General features: G+C 38.8%; 1 protein-coding gene across 3 annotated transcripts in view; it reads left to right on the forward strand.

Annotated features, from left to right (window-relative positions):
* The window catches only part of TTC27 (tetratricopeptide repeat domain 27), a 178122-nt gene that overhangs the window by 142164 nt on the left and 18844 nt on the right, over positions 1–17114 (forward strand). For all 3 annotated transcript variants that reach the window (XM_055539763.1, XM_055539761.1, XM_055539762.1), the window contains exons 15-16: positions 247–299; positions 6654–6819. In XM_055539763.1, coding sequence (XP_055395738.1) covers positions 247–299; positions 6654–6819 — 219 coding nt within the window. The remainder of the gene's footprint in view (positions 1–246; positions 300–6653; positions 6820–17114) is intronic.

Consider the following 17114-nt stretch of genomic DNA (forward strand, 5'->3'; position numbering starts at 1 on the left):
CTTTTCTAAATTCCAAATTAAGGCTATAACAGTTATATCATTCTGTTGATTGTTTTTGTGACTTTTAAAAAAATATAAATATTAAGTTTAATTATAAATGTTTAATTTAATTTTCTTATACACTTCTAACCTTATTGAAAATTATGATTGTAAAAGCACATCTTGAGCCAAGAAAATATATTTTTGTTGGCAGCAGTTATACCTAAAGGAGAGAATAGTCTGTAACTGAATTCTCTATCATTTCAGAATGCTGAAGCTTGGAACAATTTATCAACTTCTTATATCCGCTTAAAACAAAAGTAAGTACACCAAAAAAGATGAAGAACTTTGCTTCCAAAATAAATGAATGAGATTTTCTTCAATTGAACAGTGAAACATTGTGCCTTTCCTCGTTATCTTTTTCCCCTTTCCTACCCTTATCTTTGAGTTGCAATGACTTAATTTAGCCACTTGCATTCTAAGTGTAGTTTATTTCTTTAAATCACTTAGTATGTAATAAATATTTTTTTGAACTCTTTATTTGAAACTGAAATTTTGTGTCCTAAATTTCATTACATGATAAAAGCAAGCATGCCTTTAGTCAGCTCAACAGATAGATTCTTTTTTTTTTTTTTAATTTTTTACTGGAGGATAACTGCTTTACACTATTGTGCTGGTTTCTGCCATACATCAGCATGAATCAGCCACAGGCATACATGTGTCCCCTCCTCTGGAACCTCCCTCACATTCTACCCCTCCAGCGTGTTGCAGAGCATGCTTGCTTGCTGTGTACTGAACATTATTGAGAAATAGAAGTATGAACCAATGAGTTCAGGGAGTTTGGGTTTAGAAAATATTATGCCATATTATTTAAAAAATTGATTAAAAATCTAGGTCATATGTGGTAAGTCTCAATGAAAAGTACAAAGAGGGCTAGGATAATAGGTAATATTTGTAGAACACTTACATTCTCTACCACTTGTATAGTCCTCTGAGGATCTCAGAGAAGAGAACATGTGTGATGCTGGTTCAGAAACACTTCTGAGAGATTGTTGGACTCAAGCTATAATTTGAAGAATTGGTAGAGGGGACAGGCTTTGGAAATAAATGGTCATTAATAGCTGTCCTTAGTCTTCTGAATTTGGGTGACCAAAAGCAGGGTGACAGGCATGAATGCCACACTTTAGGGGACAGGAAGTAAAGTCATCCAGCTCGAGACTAGTGAGAGCCATGGTGAGAGATGAGATTGGGAAGGTCAGTTGGGGTCAGATGGCAGCATGTTCTGATTATTCGACTAACTAGTTGAGACTATCCTGTTGGTAATAGGAAGCCAGAGATTTCAGTGGGGATAATTTCATGAAGAGAGAAATTTCTTGAGGTTTCATGAAGAGGGAAATTTATGTGAGATGGACTAGAGAGGAAACTGGGGGCTGGGGAACCAGTTAGGAGACAGCTGTTGTAATAGTGCAGGCAGGAGACAGCTAGGCTGGAAGAAGAAGGGGCAGATGCCAGTTTATCAAGGGGACAAGCGACTGGACTTACCGACTGGCTACAGAAAGGAAGGGAAGAGGCAAGGGTGGCTGTTATCCTAGTTTTAAATAAATGAAAGGATAGATATATTTCCATCTTTGTTTGCCCTTATTTTCAAACTTAGTTTTCTTTGTGATTCATGAGTATTTCTGGAGATATCATAAATCCACATTACGTCGAGATCATGAAATGCTTGTGCTGCTCTCGGATGATAACTACATAAATAAAGTACTGTTTGTTCCATCACGCTCTGTGGGAAATAATATTGTGTTCTTGATTGCAACTGATTGTGTTAAAACTCACTAGAGACTCTTTTGGTGTAAAGCAAGGGGAAGGAAAATCCCTGCCATAACCGTGGAATGCTCTCAGTGGGTTTTTCTAGTAATCTTGATCATTGTGTATGTAGCGACCTCTTGTCCTCCATCCCATTAACCCTAAGAATTCTAATTGCTTTCTCTCTTGGTGGTTCTTGCACATTGTTCCTTAGCTTCTCTTTGACACAGTTTTGTCTCCCTGCAGCTCTCTGAATAGGGTTTTGTGTAAAAGTGGGGTTGTAAGGTCAAAGGTAAATCACTCCTTTATTCTTGCCATTTTACTTTGCTTTCTTTGCTGCCACTGCTCCAGACATAGCTCATTTTTCACTCATGAGATTGTTACTGCAGGGGCAAATCATTACTACTCCTCTCAAAAGAATCCTATCCCTGCCTTAAGGTGACCCTTTACACTCCCTCATCTCTCGCTCTGCTGTTGCTGGGTTCTTCACTAAAGTGCTCTTTTCCCTTTTTCATCTGATTCCCTGAGGCATCATGGCCCTACCAGTCCCATGGGAAAGTTTTCCATCTTCCTATATAATTGTCATAGTGCATTATCATACCATCATGGTTTGATAAATGAATCCAGAATTGAAGCTCCCTAGAAGGAAGTCATACTTTCCAAAAAAATGGAATTTTATTGCAAAAATTTTGTGGGCCAAGCAACTATGATTAGAGGATAGGAGGACACACAGGAAAAAAGATAATCCTCCTGGTGTGGGATGCTGCTGATTGACATCTTTTCCAATACGATAATTTCATCCCTACCTGTATGTGGATGGGAGACCTTGGGAATCTCAGTCCACCTCAGGAATCTCAGTCCGCAGTTGATATCACATCTGATGTGTGCAGAGGGAGTGGATAAAGGGGGGGAAAATTATATGGAAACAATTTATGGCTGAATATGAAGAAGTGTTAGAGCAGGGGTACTTCCATTTTTAACTATAAAGGAGGGTGGGTCGGGGGTAAATGAATTAGTACATTCCATGACAACTTTAGGTAAATTGTTTAATGTAGAGAATACAAAACTAAACTGCAGTGAATTGGTTGTTATGAAAAGACTAAAAGACTAATTGTAAAGAAGTCATTTCAATCAGTACCGTTGATTAAATGATTTGTGTGTTCTGTGACTAGCTGAGAAAGTTACTGATGGTATGGGCACACTTCTATTTAAGTTCTTAAGGGGATGACTTCCAGACCAATGGCCTGGATCAGCCAGAAGAACCTCCATCATCACCTCTAAAATTTGCCTTGAAGTCAGCAAAAGGGAAGTCTTGATGAAACACTTTGAGGCTCAGCAGGAAAAGAGATGTGGACCTCGTGGTCTTAAGTTCGCAAAGCAAATGCAAAAAGGCTGTTGGAGAAGGACAGATAGCTTACCCTTGAAAGAGGTTGCTATAGCTGTCCAGTAAAACATTTTTGATCTTTAAGGGAGCTATAGTGTTTGTTCAGCCAGTAGAGTAAAGCATTAAGAATCTTTCTGATAGTTAAGATGTTTAACTTTTAAAATAGGTGACATGAAGTTTTGTTGATTTCCTTGTCAATATCAAGTTCTTAAGTCTTTTTCTATTTTCTGAAGTAGCTTGGATAAGGCAAGGATTCTGCGATGGCTTGATAAACTTTTTCTGTAAAAACCACCTAACCTGGTTTTCATTTTTATTGGTTTATTTGGCTTTGTACTTGTTAAATCATTTTGCATGATTTGTTTGTGATGTTCTCATGATTTTTTAAAATACTACTAATTTTATTTATACCATTTTTCTAAATTCTAATGGAATTTCTCATAATGTATTCTGAATATAAGTTAAGTAAGCAGGGTGACAATACACGGCCTTGACGAACTCCTTTCCCAATTTGGATCCAGTCTGTTGTTCCATGTCTGGTTCTAACTGTTGCTTCTTGACCTGCATACAGATTTCTCAGGAGGCAGGTCAAGTGGTCTGGTATTCCCATCTCTTTCAGAATTTTCCAGAGTTTGTTGTGATCCACACAGTCAAAGGCTTTGGCATAGTCAGTAAAGCAGAAGTAGATGTTTTTCTGGAACTCTCTTGCTTTTTCAGTGATCCAACGGATACTGGCAACTCGATCTCTGGTTCCTCTGCCTTTTCTAAATCCAGCTTGAACATCTGGAAGTTCACAATTCACATACTGTTGAAGCCTGGCTTGGAGAATTTAGAGCATTACTTTGCTAGTGTGTTAGATGAGTGCAATTGTGCAGTAGTTTGAACATTCTTTGGCATTGCCTTTCTTTGGGATTGGAATGAAAACTGACCTTTTCCAGTCCTGTGGCCACTGCTGAGTTTTCCAAATTTGCTGGCATATTGAGTGCAACACAAGCTGGAATCAAGATTGCCAGGAGAAATATCAATAACCTTAGATATGCAGGTGACACCGCACTTATGGCAGAAAGAGAAGAAGAACTAAAGAGCCTCTTGATGAAAGTGAAAGAGGAGAGTGAAAAAGTTGGCTTAAAACTCAACATTCAGAAAATTAAGATTATGGCATCTGGTCCCATCACTTCATGGCAAATAGATGGGGAAACAATAGAACAGTGGCAGACTTTATTTTGGGCTCCAAAATCACTGCAGATGGTGACTGCAGCCATAAAATTGAAAGATGCTTGCTCTTTGGAAGATAAGTTATGACCAACCTAGACAGCATATTAAAAAGCAGAGACATTACTTTGTCAACAAAGGTCCATCAAGTCAAGGCTATGGTTTTTCCAGTGGTCATGTATGAATGTGAGAGTTGGACTATAAAGAAAGCTGAGCGCCAAAGAATTGATGCTTTTGAACTGTGGTGTTGGAAAAGACTCTGAGAGGCCCTTGGACAGCAAGGAGATCCAGCCAGTCCATCCTAAAGGAAATCAGTCCTGAATATTCATTGGAAGGATTGATGCTGAAGCTGAAATTGAAACTCCAGTACTTTGGCCACCTGATGAAAGAACTGACTCATTTGAAAAGACCCTGATGCTGGGAAAGATTGAAGGCAGGAAGAGAAGGGGATGACAGAGGATGAGATGGTTGGATGGCATCACCGACTCAATGGACATGAGTCTGAGTCAACTCTGGGAGTTGGTAATGGACTGGGAGGCCTGGCGTGCTGCAGTTCACGGGGTCACAAAGAGTCAGACAGGACTGAGTGACTGAACTGAATGGAATGTAGCTAGACATTTGTTTCATTATTTTTTTTCAAAGAGCCAACTTTTGATTTTGTTGATCATTTGTTTCTTTCTTAACATTTCTTTTCTTCTTTCTTAGAATTATTTGGTGTTCTTCTATCAAATTAAGTTGAATATTTTAACTCATTTCCCATCTTTCATAATTATAACCAATCCATGTAAAAATTATAAAATTTTCTCTAAATACTGCTTTTTGTCTCTAAATGCTGTATCTTGCAGATAGTAGTATATAATACTTTATTTAAATTCTAAACATTTTGTACTTTCTAATATGAATTTCTGCACCCTCATTGATTTCTTTAAGAGTGCATTTCAAGTTTGTAGGCATATGTTTTTTTAACTCTGTACTTACTATTGATTTTTTATTTAGTTGCAAAGAATATAGTCTACAGACTTTTAGATTTACTAACTAAAAACACAACTCATAATTATATTTGTTCTCAGTAATTAAGTTACTGACATGCTTCCTTTGTTTCTCTTGTCATCATTGAATATTTCTTATATCCCTTTTCTTCTCTTTGAAAGTCCTATTATTTTTGCAAGAGGGGACCCTTGAATAGTTCTTTTAAGTAAGGGCCAGTGGTAAAGTTTCCTGTTTTTTCTACATGTTAAAATTTTTGATATTGCATTTATTCCTAAGTGTTAAGTTTAGTTGATGATAAAATTTTAGGCTGACAGTTATTTTCACTTAACACTTTATAGGTAGTGTTTTATTGTCTTCTATCATCTTTTGCTACTTATGAAATATCTGCTGTTCTCTGTCATTCTTTTATAGGTTTTAGGATTACCTTTATGTACTGCCGTTTCACATAATATGTCTAGGTGTTGGTTTACCATTATTTAGAATACTCAGTACACAAAATACACTTTTGATCATAGAATTTAGATCTTTGTTTAGTTTTGGAAAATGCTCAGTTATTGTCTCTTCAAATATAGTGTCCTACCACATTCTGCATTGTTTACTCTGAAATGTCTATGGAATGTGTACTTGAATCTTACCTCTCATTCTTCCCTCTGTGTCTTTATTATTCTTTTTATTTTTTAATCTGAATTCATTTGAATTTCTCACTATTATCTCCCAGTTCATCAATTCTCTCTTTGTGTGAAACTAGTTTTTGTCACATGTTGAGGTTTTTTGGTTTGTTGTTTTTAATGTCTTTTGCAGTTTGGTTTTTATTCGTGTATCCCTATTCTTATTTCATTTCTAACTTTTATTTATTCATTCATTTGTTTATTTGGCTGTGTTGGGTCTCAGTTGCACCGTGCAGAGTCTTCCACTGCAGCACACGGGCTCTCGGTAGCGGCCTGTGTGCTCAGGACTTGCAGCGCGTGGGCTTATTTGCTCCGAGGCATGTGGGATCTTAGTCCCCCAACCAGGATCTAACTCGTGTCCCTTGCATTGCAAGGTGAATTCTAAACCACTGGGCCACCAGGGAAGTCCCAGTTTCTACCTGTTTTGTTTGCCATTCCCTGTTAGGGAAATTTGGGGTGGTTTCGGGTTGTTTGGCCCTCTAATTTTGTTTATTAACATGAATGTTTCAGGACTGATAGAAAGTTCACATTAGCATTTTATACATTTAGGTATGGCTTATTTAGCTATGGCTATTCATTATTGGGTTTTTTTGTTTGTTTGTTTATTTGACCTTCAATAGAGTAAAAGCTTTTAGAACATTACAAGAAGCCCTCAAGTGCAACTATGAACATTGGCAGATCTGGGAAAACTACATTCTCACTAGCACTGATGTTGGAGAATTTTCTGAAGCCATTAAAGCTTATCATCGGCTCTTGGACTTACGAGACAAATACAAAGATACTCAGGTAGGGTATTCATATTTTGTTATTTCAGTTTGTGTTTACTATTAATACTTGATTATAGAATACAAATTGTTCCCTTGACTCAGGAAAATTTTGTTAAACTCAAGTAATATATAAAAGAGTACTTTTCTTATATATTTGAATATGCTTAGTTACATATTAATCCTGACATTCCAATGTCAAATATGTTTATGTGATCATAGACTAAATATCACTGTGACTCAGTAATATGTGGTTTACATGTATATAGTCGGCTTGCAGAAACTTATGCTTATGTTAATCTATTACTTTGGTTATCTCAGTGTAATAGCTGGAATAAATCCCATACTCATTTATTCACTCATTAAACAGTCATCTATATACTTTCAGATTGTTTGAACAATATAAAAATGAAGACTAACGTTTTCCTTGTACTGTTTAATAAGATGGTCTTCATCTTAGAGTGAAGTCAGAACTGGTTGACTCTTAACAGTACAAAAATTACTATATCCTTTCAGAAACTGTGGGAGTCTTGAAGGCCCTGGGTTTTACATCCAATAGGATTAAGTATAAAAGACCTTTTGTGGGGTTAATTTGTGAAGAGACTGTATAAAGATAGGGCATACAGGAGCTTACAGGTTACAAAGTCAGGGGGCTCGAAAATGTAACATTATATTTGCAATTATCAGCATATGCTATTAGTGAATTTGGAATTATGTAAAAACAGAAATAAGAAATCAGTTCAGTTCAGTTCAGTCGCTCAGTCGTGTCTGACTCTTCGCAACCCCATGAATCGCAGCACACCAGGCCTCCCTGTCCATCACCAGCTCCCAGAGTTCACTCAGACTCACGTCCATCGAGTCAGTGATGCCATCCAGCCATCTCATCCTCTGTCGTCCCCTTCTCCTCCTGCCCCCAGTCCCTCCCAGCATCAGAGTCTTTTCCAATGAGTCAACTCTTCGCATGAGGTGGCCAAAGTACTGGAGTTTCAGCTTTAGCATCATTCCTTCCAAAGAAATCCCAAGGCTGATCTCCTTCAGAATGGACTGGTTGGATCTCCTTGCAGTCCAGGGGACTCTCAAGAGTCTTCTCCAACACCACAGTTCAAAAGCATCAGTTCTTCAGCACTCAGCCTTCTTCACAGTCCAACTCTCACATCCATACATGACCACAGGAAAAACCATAGCCTTGACTAGACGGACCTTTGTTGGCAAAGTAATGTCTCTGCTTTTGAATATGTTGTCTAGGTTGGTCATAACTTTCCTTCCAAGGGGTAAGCGTCTTTTAATTTCATGGCTGCAGTCACCATCTGCAGTGATTTTGGAGCCCAGAAAAATAAAGTCTGATACTGTTTCCCCATATATGATAATATCTCACTACTCTCATGACTTACTATATATATATATATATATATATATATATATATATATACACGCACTCCAACTATTCCAAAATTTACCTTGTGTCTGGTCCTTGTTTTTTTTTAGCTGCAGCCCTCCATCTGTATGCATGCTTTTGCAAATTCAGCTATATAATCAGCTAAATTGTTTTAAAGCTCAGGTTCTGGGCAGTTCACTTAAAGATCTGCGACTTTGTGAAAGTCACTCAGTTGTGTCCAACTCATTGCAACCCCATGGACTATACAGTCCATGGAATTGTCCAGGCCAGAATACTGGAGTGGGTAGCCTTTCCCTTCTCCGGGGATCTTCCCAACCCAGGGGTTGAACCCAGGTCTCCCTCATTGCAGGTGGATTCTTTACCAGCTGAGCCACATGGGAAGCCAGTTTTGTGACTTTTTAAGTAGAACGATATACCTACTTACAGGAGCTATGTTGACCCCTTCAATTACTTGTCTTTTCCTTGTTTTTATTTTATTTTGGCCTTTTTAACTACTATATATTGACCATCCAGTATAGAAAGAAGGGACTTGAGCTTTGAGTGAAGATCACTTAAAACATGTTTGGAAGCATAGCAGAATTTTTCATCCTAGAGAGGATAGGAACCCTCGCTGGTCTCTCTGCATGCTCCTTCCCCCCATCCCCCATCATCTTGCACTTGTCCTGTTCACTGTTCTGATGGCTCTTCTCTTCTTCACTCAGCCCCTAGGCTCTGAGCAGGTCTCAGTATGTTGCCAAACCACTGAGGCTGGAACAGAGATTCCAAAGCGCCTGTTTCTTGTTTACCTCAACTATAATTTTTTTTAAAGGCCCTTATTTACTGAGGAAGCTTCATGAAGGCTGTTCTAAAATCTCATGCTTGCTTAGTTGCTTCAGTCGTGTCTGACTCTTTGTGACCCTATATGCTGTAGCCTGCCAGGCTCCTCTGTCCATGGGATTTCCCAGGCAAGAAAGAATACTGGAGTGGGTTGCCATTTCTTCTCCATCTGATATCTCAGTGAAGGAAAATGAAAAGAAAGGGAAGTCGCTCAATTGTGTCCAACTCTTTGCGACCCCATGGACTGTAGCCCTCCAGGCTTCTCCGTTCATGGAATTCTCCAGGCAAGAATACTGGAGTGGGTCGCCATTTCCTTCTCCAGGGGAATCTTCCCGACCCAGGGATCGAACCCAGGTCTCCTGCATTGCAGGCAGACACTTTACCATCTGAGCCACCAGGGAAGCCTCAGAGAAAAGGTGAATAAGCTGCATTGCTGGTATATTCCATTTTGCACCTGAAGTAAATTCTTTTTTTTCCTTTCCTTTCATGAAGCTTGTTCAGAATGCACAAAGATACATTTTGAGCAGTTTTCAGAAAAGGAAAAAAAAGTAAAAGAACAAAACCTTCTCCCAGCATAAATTGAGGTGCTTTCATTTAATTTTTATTTTTTTTAATTTTATTTTATTTTTAAACTTTACAAAATTTAGCCAGATATCAAAATTTTTATTTTAAGTAGATTTTCCAAATGTATTTTAGTGATCATGTTCAGTTTTTTTACTCCTTCCAGCAAATCTAATTATAAGAATTTTCACCCATAGTAAAATTGTATTCTGATTCCCATTGAAAATTTTCTAATCCTGTACCTGTTTTAGCAGATTATTTAACTTATATGATTTCTAATTTAAGTGAAAATTTAGTAGTTTCCTACCTAAAGAAAATTATTAGAATTTAGTTTAAATTCATGGCCAGCTAATATTTTAGTTTCTTTTATTCCTATAATTCTTCTGTTCTTCAAATTCATAATATGAACCAAACCTCCTTTTGATGAGTTTGAAATTAGTTTTTATAAAAGTTCAGTAGTTTTAGAAACAGTTAAGGGTGGCCTGCAGATTCGTTAGACTTCCTTCTCACAGCACTGCTGACATACACAGGAGCAGTGAGAATCGTTCCTGTTAGAAAAAATACTGCTTGTAAACAAAGCACTTAGAGAAGCATACGGTGGCGTAATGATGCCAGATGTTATGGCTCTTTGCTTAATTTTTACATTTGGATTTGGGGAAATAATACTGAGAACATAAAGGCTAGATAACCAATGACATGTTCAGGTCAAAGGATCATCTCTAGCAATTTATAATAGAGAACTTTTGGGTATTTAGATGGAGAAATAGCCACAGTGAGATAATTTGCTAGTTTATATAAGGCCCTGTGAATAGCCCTCTCCAGAAGTGTCACAGAATGCTGATGGCAATGTTTGGTCTCTGGCAGGTGTGGGTAAACTCGCTCCATAGTGATTAAGTCATCATTGAAGGAAGGTCTTCAAGGCTAGTGGGGGCTTAGTCATATTTAGCTTTGTGACATGCTTGTGTCTGTCATCATGCTTTCCCACCACTCGTCAGCATGGACAGAGACAATTGACAGATTGTCTGGAATATTTTTATCTTGACTAAAATAATTTTACTTAATTTGACTATGCAAGTTTGGCAACAGGTGTCTTTAAAAAAAACTCTGATATTCTTATGTTTGACACTACCTGACCTCGTTCTATTTTAACTTGCTTTAAAATTCTCTTTTTGTCTATTCTTTTTCTACTTTATAGATATGATTGTTTTCATTTAAATTTTTTTCTATTGTGTGTGTGTAAATTCATACTCATTTTAATACAGACACAGGATAAATCAGCTATAAATTGTTTTTCTCACTATTTGTAATAAGAGAATGTGTGGGTAGTTATACTAGCTTTATCATTTCCTGCCTTTTCTGTCTGTCCTAATTTTGACTAACGCATAGATTAGTATAGCTCAAGAATGCTTTTCTGTAATAGTAGATATTTATATAAATGTCTGGATTATACATACTTTTATTAATCTGTCATAAAACTTAGTTTTGTGTTTTTGTGTAATTAGTCCCTGTTCCATTTTCCAGTTTTCTACTGTTAATTTACTACTATTAACAGTGCCATGAATATCCTTATAGATAAATCCATATGTATATGCTTCTTTCCTCAGGATGAGTTCTAATGTTATTTGTTCATTTTTTTCTTTTTCTGCTCTTCCCTGTTCCCTTCATATCCCCTCCCCTTTTTCCTCTTTGATAACTTACAGTCATTTTGGGAAAAAAATATAAGTATTGTGCTGTTGCATCCCATTTGCTGTTTATAAATGGAAGAGGAAGGGAAAACGATGAACATGTATCAAGTGCTTACTATGTTCTTGGCACTATCACGGTTTATCTTTTACAGTTCAGTTCAGTTTAGTCGCTCAGTCGTGTCCGACTCTTTGTGACCCCATGAACCACAGCATGCCAGGCCTCCCTGTCCATCACCAGCTCCCGGAGTTCACTCAGACTCACGTCCATCGAGTCGGTGATGCCATCCAGCAATCTCATCCTCTGTTGTCCCCTTCTCCTCTTGCCCCCATTCCCTCCCAGCATCAGAGTCTTTTCCAAACAGTCAACTCTTCGCATGGGGTGGCCAAAGTACTGGCATTTCAGCTTTAGCATCATTCCTTCCAAAGAAATCCCAGGGCTGATCTCCTTCAGCATGGACTGGTTGGATCTCCTTGCAGTCCAAGGGACTCTCAAGAGTCTTCTCCAACACCACAGTTCAAAAGCATCAATTCTTCGGCGCTCAGCCTTCTTCACAGTCCAACTCTCACATCCATACATGACCACAGGAAAAACCATAGCCTTGGCTAGACGAACCTTTTTTGGCAAAGTAATGTCTCTGCTTTTGAGTAGGCTATCTAGGTTGGTCATAACTTTCCTTCCAAGGAGTAAGCATCTTTTCATTTCATGGCTGCAGTCACCATCTGCAGTGATTTTGGAGCCCAGAAAAATAAAGTCTGACACTGTTTCCACTGTTTCCCCATGTATGATAATATCTCACTACTCTCATGACTTACTATACATACATATATATATATATACATACACACACTCCAACTATTCCAAAATTTATCTTGGAAAAGTAGATGCCATGATCTTCTTTTTCCGAATATTGAGTTTTAAGCCAACTTTTTCACTCTCCTCTTTCACTTTCATCAAGAGGCTCTTTAGTTCTTCTTCACTTTCTGCCATAAGGGTGGTGTTATCTGCATATCTGAGGTTATTGATATTTCTCCCGGCAATCTTGATTCCAGCTTGTGTTTCTTCCAGCCCAGCATTTCTCATGATGTACTCTGCATATAAGTTAAATAAGCGGGGTGATAATATACAGCCTTGATGTACTCCTTTTCCTATTTGGAACCAGTCTGTTGTTCCATGTCCAGTTCTAACTGTTGCTTCATAACCTGTTTACAGATTTCTCAAAAGGCAGGTCAGGTGGTCTGGTATTCCCATCTCTTTCAGAATTTTCCACAGTTTCTTGTGATCCACACAGTCAAAGGCTTTGGCATAGTCTAAGGAGAAATAGATGTTTTTTCTGGAACTCTCTTGCTTTTCCGATGATCCAGTGGATGTTGGCAATTTGATCTCTGGTTCCTCTGCCTTTTCTAAAACCAGCTTGAACATCTGGAATTTCACATTTCACTTATTGCTGAAGCCGGGCTTGGAGAATTTTGACCATTACTTTACTAGCGTGTGACATGAGTGCAATTGTGTGGTAGTTTGAGCATTCTTTGGTATTACCTTTCTTTGGGATTGGAATGAAAACTGACCTTTTCCAGTCCTGTGGCCATTGCTGAGTTTTCCAAATGTGCTGGCATATTGAGTGCAGCACTTTCACAGCATCAATCTTTTAGTATTTGAAATAGCTCAACTGGAATTCCATCACCTTCACTTGCTTTGTTCGTAGTGATGCTTCCTAAGGCCCACTTGACTTCACATTCCAGGATGTCTTGCTCTAGGTGAGTGTGAGTGATCACACCTTCCTGATTATCTGGGTCGTGAAGATCTTTTTTGTACAGTTCTTCTGTGTATTCTTGCTATCTCTTCTTAATATCTTCTGCTTCTGTTAGGTCCCTACCCCTTCTGTCCTTTTTTGAGCCCATCTTTGCATGAAATGTTCCCTTAGTTTCTCTAATTTTCTTGAAGAGATCTCTAGTCTTTCCCATTCTATTGTTTTCCCATTCTATTGAGAGGTCTGACAGAATGTGGTCCACTGGAGAAGGGAATGGCAAACCACTACAGTATTCTAGCCTCGAGAACCCCATGAAGAGTATGAAAAGGCAAAAAGATAGGACATTGAAAGATGAACTCCCCAGGTCAGTAGGTGCCCAATATGCTACTGGAGATCAGTGGAGAAATAACTCCAGAAAGAATGAAGGGATGGAGCCAAAGCAAAAACAACACCCAGTTTTGGATGGGACTGGTGATAGAAGCAAGATTCAGTGCTGTAAAGAGCAGTATTACATAGGAACCTGGAATGTTAGGTCCATGAATCTAGCAAATTGGAAGTGGTCAAACAGGAAACGGCAAGAGTCAACATCGACATTCTAGAAATCAGTGAACTAAGATGGACTGGAATGGGTGAATTTAACTCAGATGACCATTATATCTACTACTGTGGGCAGGAATCCCTTAGAAGAAATGGAGTAGCCATCATAGTCAACAAGAGTCCAACATGCAGTACTTGGATGCGATCTCAAAAACAACAGAATGATCTCTGTTCATTTCCAAGGCCAACCATTCAGTATCACGGTAATCCAAGTCTATGCCCTGACCAGTAACGCTGAAGAAGCTTAAGTTGAACAGTTCTTTGAGTACCTACAAGAGCTTCTAGAACTAACACCCAAAAAAGATGTCCTCTTCATTATAGGGGACTGGAATGCAAAAGCAGGAAGTCAAGAAACACCTGAAGTAACAGGCAAATTTGGCCTTGCAGTAAAAATGAAGCAGGGCAAAGTCTAACAGAGTTTTGCCAAGAAAACGCACTGGTCGTAGCAAACACCCTCTTCCAGCAACACAAGAGAAGACTCTACACAAGGACATCACCAGATGGTCAGTACTGAAATCAGATTGATTATATCCTTTGCAGCCAACGATGGAGAAGCTCTATACAGTCAGCAAAAACAAGACCGGGAGTGGATTGTGGCTCAGATCATGAACTCCTTATTGCCAAATTCAGACTTAAATTGAAGAAAGTAGGGAAAACCACTAGACCATTCAGGTATGACCTAAATCAAATTCCTTATGACTATACAGTGGAAATGAGAAATAGATTTAAGGGACTAGGTCTGATAGAGTGCCTGATGAACTGTGGACGGAGGTTCATGACATTGTACAGGAGACAGGGAGCAAGACCATCCCCAAGAAAAAGAAATTGAAAAAAGCAAAATGGCTGTCTGAGGAGGCCTTACAAATAGCTGTGAAAAGAAGAGAAGTGAAAAGTAAAGGCAAAAAGGAAAGATATAAGCATCTGAATGTAGAGTTCCAAAGAATAACAAGGAGAGATAAGAAAGCCTTCCTCAGCGATCAATGCAAAGAAATAGAGGAAAACAACAGAATGGGAAAGACTAGAGATCTTTTACAGGGCATACAGTATTTGAGGTGGGTACTGAAGAGTCCTCATTTACAGAGTATGAATACGAGACCCAGAGAGAATGTGTAACTTGGCCGGTTATATAGCTTGTTGGAACCAAAGATAAGAATCACATTTAGGCGTGTCTTTTTGAGTGAATCATGCCTTGAAGTTTGTCAGAAGATTTATATTAAACAGCATATTTCCCCCATCATGTTACTGTGCATTTGAATTATATATGACAAAGGTGTTTTGTTTTTTTTTCCCCCAAATTAGGGTATAATTTACATATAAGAAAATGCACAAGTCTTAAGTGTAATTCTGATATGTTTTGACATTGTGTATTCTTATAGAACCACTTCCCAAAACAGGTATGGAACATTTCATCACCACAGAAAGTTCTATTATTCCCCTTTCCAGTCAACTGAACCACCACCCTTTCCCTTCTACCAGGCAACTGCTTTCTGATTTCCGTCCCCACAGTTCAATTTTGCTTTCTCTTGATTGTTGTATAAACAGAATCATACAATATGTATTCTTTCTTATGGATGTTGTTCTTTGTGTGGATTTCTCTTTGGGGAAGGAGGGAGGTAGTGTTAATGGCTGGTGGGAAAGATTGCCAACTCGATTGAAGTCGTAGAGCAGGTGGTGGCAGGGCTTACCTGAGGGAGAAGAGTGGAGGGAGTGGATGTATTCCATATGGATTCTGTCTCTGTGAGGTAGATATTATCTCTGTTTTACTGCTGAAAACAGTATCTGTGGCTCGCCAGAGAAACTAATAAAGCTGATCTTTCACAGCTCACAACTAGTCAAGCCAAGATGTGAAGTCTGAAGTTTGGCCTATTTAACCTAAAGCTTGTGCATGCCATTTCCTCGTGCAAAGAATTTTTTCTTCTTTTGCTGAAAGAGTGAAAAAAGACAATGTTAAGCTGCCTACCTTTCTGTGATAACTGAGGTGTGGGGAAGCCAAGGGTCAGGGTTATCAGGCCAGGAAGCAGAGCAAGTTCTTTAGAGAGCTCCAAGTGGAACGGGGATGTGGCCAAGCCAGGAGGCGGAAATGGCTTCATTCCTGGCCTCCAGCCCTCCTGGAAGTGTTTGTAACTGGACCCGAGGCAATCCTGTTCCTTCCTGCTGTGAAGACCGCCAGGATTCAAAGGGCCAACGCCTTATGCTTTTGGCCAAAGTTTTAGGGAGACTTGGCCAAGGACATCAAGGTTAGTGTTGGGGAAGAGAATAGTTAAGTTTTCCTCTTTGTGGAGATTAGGATTGTTGCTCCTCCAGGTGAGAAAACTTCACCTCTCCTCAGGGGCTGGTGGTGGTTCCCCACAGTCACACACTGCTTGCTGCATTCCGTGGTACATGATGTGAGAAATAGGTTTAGGAAAGGGAGTGCAACAGCAGCGCCACATGACTGGAATGACTGGAGGTGGGGTTAGGGATTTAGAAGTCACGACGTAGAGTTGGTGGCTTGGCATTGGTTTAGTTAGGAAGTGAGGGACTGCAGGGCTATTTATACTGGTTAAAGTGAAATCCCTCTAAACATTCAGGCTCAAAAAATATACTTAGATTATTTTATGATACACCAAATGAATTCCAAATGGGCTAAATATATGCTAAATATTTTTTCATCTCCTAGAAAAACTAGGAATACAAGTGAGTACCTACCAAATTTCCTGAACTTTGAAGCAAGAAAAGAAAACTTGAAGGAATTTTTATGACTTCATGAAAAAAATATGTGACAAAATATTTGTAACAAGTAGGAAAGATAAAAAGCTAATAATATCCTTATTATATAAAGAGTTAACATATGCTACAGGAATGAAATGAAACAGGAGAGAGGGTTCAGAAACACTCAAGTAAGTATGAGAATTTAGTTCATGATAAGGATGGCATTTTAAATCTGTGGGATAAAATAAAATATTCAATATGCATTGAAATAGTTGGCCAAGCATTTGGGACTCCGAATGAAAGCTCTGCTTCACTCCTTAAACCAAAATAAATTCAAGTAGTTGGTTAAAATATTTAAATTGAAATGCCTTGAGAAGCAGGATGATGTTGTAGGTAAGAGCATAGATTCTGGGGTTAGGCAGCCTGGGCTTCTAGGCTGCCTCCCCCAGCCACCAGCTATATGACCTGAGCAAGTTACAAACCACTTGGTTCTCCACGTTCATGAAATAGGGATGATGTTAGCGCCTCACGGGACTGCTGTGAGGGTTAGGTGAGTAGCTGTGTGATCACTGGCACAACAAGCGCTGTTTGAGTATAGCCGCCATCATCATCCTTGTCATCATTACTGTATGGAAGATGTACGCCATAAAAGCACTTGATGGAAAACATTTTTATAAGCTTGGGGGTAGAGAAAATGTTCTTTATCATGACACACAAGCCATACCCCATTAAGGCAAATATGGAGAGATTTGAATTGAAAACTTCTACATATGAGGCAAGGAGAAGGGGGCGATAGAGAATGAGATGGTTGGATGGCATCACC

Source organism: Bubalus kerabau, chromosome 11 (genome assembly GCF_029407905.1).
Source record: "Bubalus kerabau isolate K-KA32 ecotype Philippines breed swamp buffalo chromosome 11, PCC_UOA_SB_1v2, whole genome shotgun sequence".
Classification (NCBI taxonomy): Eukaryota; Metazoa; Chordata; class Mammalia; order Artiodactyla; family Bovidae; genus Bubalus; species Bubalus kerabau.